The 4,359-nt window shown below is 38.9% G+C and overlaps 1 protein-coding gene across 1 annotated transcript; it reads left to right on the top strand.

The window, feature by feature from the left end:
- The first annotated feature begins 632 nt into the window (after window positions 1-632).
- On the top strand, window positions 633-3,117 carry LOC143030526 (uncharacterized). Its single transcript, XM_076193673.1, has one exon. The coding sequence runs from the start codon at window positions 2,065-2,067 to the stop codon at window positions 3,061-3,063; it is 999 nt and encodes a 332-aa protein (XP_076049788.1). The 5' UTR covers window positions 633-2,064; the 3' UTR covers window positions 3,064-3,117.
- Window positions 3,118-4,359: the final 1,242 nt, after the last annotated feature.

Here is a 4,359-nt window from a genome sequence, read left to right as displayed (position 1 = left end):
AATCTCTTCCTACGCAGATGACATAACAATCACATGCGCACATCGTAACACAAAGCTGCAAAAATAATCCAGCCATACATTGATACACTCAACACATGGTTCATCACAGACTCAAAATAGCTCCAACCAAATCTACAGCAACACTTCTCACCAACTGGACAAAAGAACACAAAGACATACCTCATCTCTACATCAACAACACTCTAATAACACACACCATAGTTCAGCATGTAAGAGAACAAAAAATTGTACCAAAGAAGCTTAATCGAAAAGGAAGAAGTAAAAATAATGGACGACTGAGCATATATAATGATGGAAGGCTGACACAGGAAATTTGTAGATTATCAGAGAAATTAAAAGTCAAAAGAGTATTACAAAGAGAAAGAAGTAATGATAATAATAATAATAATAATAATAATAATAATAATAATAATAATAATAATAATAATAATAATAATAATAATAATAATAATAATAATAATGATAATAATGATAATAATAATGATTAGAATAATGATATTAATAGTAATGATAATAATAATAATGATAATAATGATAATATCAATAATGATAATAATAATAATAATAATAATGATAATAATAAATTGGAGTACAAGTTGATATATGGCTCATGTGTTTCTAGTGATAAATGTTGTGATATGAACCATGGTGTACTTCATTTCCTTCGCAAGTGCGTAGTTTTATAGATATTAATTGTTAAAGTAATGCACTTTGGCCTACCTCTCCTCCCGAACGATCTGGGGGGGAAATGTGGGAAACCGGGGTTTTTGGGTGGGGGGGAATGTACACACGGAGTATTGACCGTTGCACTATAGGTGTAACACACAAATTAAAGCGTCATATCCAACCACACGATCCCAATTTCCAAATAGTATGTAGGGATACCGGGTCACAACTATTAATCCTTCATATTTGTTATTGTTATTGAATCACGCTTACAACGAATAGCTATATTAGCTACTTTTGCACAAGTTACCTATTCCTTACGCTAATCAGGTCTACCGACTTTCAATTGTGTTCTTGGTGTGGAAGATTATTACATCAATTTCAATCCGCTACCAATATCACTCTGATATGGTAAAACAATATTAACCAACATAACCGCGAGCGTAATCTTTTTTTCGCTACATTCGAGCGTTCTTCTCAGAGCATCGTTGCCGACTGCCTTGTTTCGCGCTACATTGGAGTCATGTTCGGTGAGTATCGTTGCCTCATCTGCTACATTCACAACTGTAGTGCTTCGGTTTGGGTTACTTAGGTTCCCATGTATGAGACTATGTCCTACGTTAGGTTAGGTTAGGTAGGTTAGGTTATGTTTTGTTAAGTAACGTATTAACAAGATATACGTGACCTATTCACAAGATATTAACGTACATCAACGCGAGCGTATCGTTGCCACACATTTCGTTTTCGCTACATTGGAACTGTAGTCGTTCTTTTTGGGTTACTTCTCTTTGGTTACGTAGGTTAGGTTAGGTTACGTTAAGTAACGTATTAACAAGATGTCCGTGACCTATTAACAAGATATAAACGTACATCAATTCGAGCGTATTGTTGCCCCACCTTTTTCTTTCGCTACATTGCAACCGTGTTCCCAGAGTATCGTTCCCTCATCTGCTATATTCCCAACCTTTGTGGTTAGGCTTTGTTTTGTTACGTTAGGTTAGGTTAGGTTACGTAAGTTAGGTTAGGTTAGCTTACGTTAGGTAAGTTAGGTAACGTTATGTATTAATAAAATATACACATACATCAGCGCGAGCGTACGTTATACGCTTGTGTAAACTCATTTGTTTTACGCTCACTTCACTCAGCCTGATTGGCTGCTAAGTTTCCGCCGCAATTACGTTACTCATGTCTTCCTACGTACAATTGTGTCCTTGGGGTGGTCGAGCTTAGGTTAGTTTACTGTTAGGTTACGTTATGTATTCACAAAAGATCAACATACATCAACGCGAGCGTATGTTTGGCCCATACGCGAGACGCACTTCAATTGTTTTGACCTAGCGTGACCCACGCATGCTACATTGACCTGACAGTTTAACAATGGCCACCCAGTGTACTGGGTGTTCCACGACCTATTTCCAAACGATCCAAGTGTATTTACGCGACGACGCGGCCGCAACAAAGTTTTTCAAAACCCACGGGGTTTTGCCCAACGACGTACAGTGTCCAAAGTGCAAGCTTCCCTGTACTTATAGGCCAAGTAAGCATTCTTGGTACTGTGGGAGGTGGAAAAAAATTGCAAAAACCAAAAGGTCCAAGCAGTGTCCTTTCACAAAATCAGACTACAGTGGCACGTTTTTGGAGGGAACTCACTTAAAACCCTCGCAGATAATCGTGTTTGTCAACCATTGGCTTCACAAACAGTGGAACCATCGTACGGTTATAAAAAATTTGAATTTCTCTCCAACCACCAGTGTGGACTGGCGGAGCTTCTGTGCCGAGGTCACTGAGCGTTGGTTGGAAAATCAGGGTCCTATTGGGGGGGAGGGCATTGAGGTCGAGATCGATGAAACTCTCTTCATCAAGAGAAAATATAATAGGGGTCGCTTCACAAAACAATTGTGGGTTTTTGGGGGCATCGAAAGACTCACCAAGAAGTGCTTCCTCGTGCCTCTAGTGAACAAAGACAGGAGTGCTCGTACGCTCGTCCCGCTCATCAAAAAGTTTATTCAACCCGGCTCTGTGATATATAGTGACTCCTGGCGGGCGTATAAACAATTGTGCGACCAAGGTTACAGCCACTTCGCGATCAATCACAAAGAACACTTTGTTGATCCGAACAATGCCAAAGTCCACACTCAAAACATTGAGAGGCTTTGGCTGGATTTGAAGCAGTGGTCCAAACGCCCAGGATTAAGGACCAAATACTATAAACAATACCTGGCGCGCTATATATTCCTCCACACCTACGAGGAAGAAAAAGTGTTACATCATTTTTTCGTCGAGGCCGCACGCTTATACCCCCCGTCTGGTGTTCCTGCAACCTCATCACCTGAACAATCAACCTCTTCACCACAAGCCTCTACTTCATCAGCATAAGGTAATCATAATGCTATTATTGTACATTAAACTCCGATGACAAGATGTCTTGTCATTTGGTCAAATAAAACAAAAAATCATAAAACACCAAAATGTTTGATCAAACACCAGAAAAATATGACGTCAGGCCTGAGCGAAGCGAGGGCCGACGTCATATTTTTTTGGTGTTTGATCAAACATTTTGGTGTTTTATGATTTTTTGTTTTATTTGACCAAATGACAAGACATCTTGTCATCGGAGTTTAATGGGTTAACGCTGGTGTAATACATTCTCATTTTCTTTCCGCTGTTATTAAATGCAGGTATATGTCTCATGTGTTCCTAGTCATAAATGTTGTGATATTAACGCTGGTGTAATACATTCTCATTATATAGCCTTTCTATTTTTTTCCGGTGCTATTAAATGGCGGAACAGTTAGGTACGATTTTTTTTATGAGGCTCACTATTTATTTCCTATCGTAGCATTCAAATTCATTACGAAGACAGGTCAGCCAAGGCATACAAATACACATTATAGCAAGGTATTTAGCGATTTGTCGCTGCAGATTGTCAACCACAAAATGGCGGCCATCTATAGACACAAACAACTTCGCTAAATCTAGCGATTCCTCGCTGCCGCTTGTGAACCACAACATGGCTGCCATGTATAATCCCAAATACACGGAACACTCCCGCCAACCTGGGTGATTTCTCCCTATTTCTATGATATTCCTGGCTCTACATTGCATACATCTGAGCTTTTGCAAACGCCCATTACCCCATTTATTGCTTCTCCCCACCCAAAAACCCCGTTTTCCCACACGTCCCCCTCAGATCGTTCTGGTAAGCGAGGTAACCCAAGTTACATATCTTTCATATTCAATATCTCGAGAACTACGCATTTGCGAAGGAATTCAAGTACACCACTGTTCATATCACAACATTTATCACTAGGAACACATGGGCCATATATCAACTTGAACCATTGTGTGCACATATAAATTGACCAAAAATAATATAATGGTTTAATACGAAATGACGTCTGGTTTCCTTAAATAAAAACATATTTGTAAATCAAGCGTGACACGCATGTTTTAGATAAGAACTCAAATAATTAATTTGTTTAATTAAAAAATTACTGCGAACATATGTTGGAAAATCTTAGTAAGCTTATCGCTATCAACCCTTTCACTGTGATGACATCTATATATACTTCATTATAATAGCAAATTTAAGATCTTGTTCTACCTAACGCTAGACAATTTTATTCAGCTGTTTTCAGGTGGTAACGGTAAGGGGTCCAGATCTCAGATGCG

Source organism: Oratosquilla oratoria, chromosome 12, assembly GCF_046742065.1.
Source record: "Oratosquilla oratoria isolate Oo_2021 chromosome 12, ASM4674206v1, whole genome shotgun sequence".
NCBI classification, from domain to species: domain Eukaryota; kingdom Metazoa; phylum Arthropoda; class Malacostraca; order Stomatopoda; family Squillidae; genus Oratosquilla; species Oratosquilla oratoria.
Note: the sequence above shows the minus strand (reverse complement) of the source record. Positions and strands in the feature narration are given on the sequence as shown.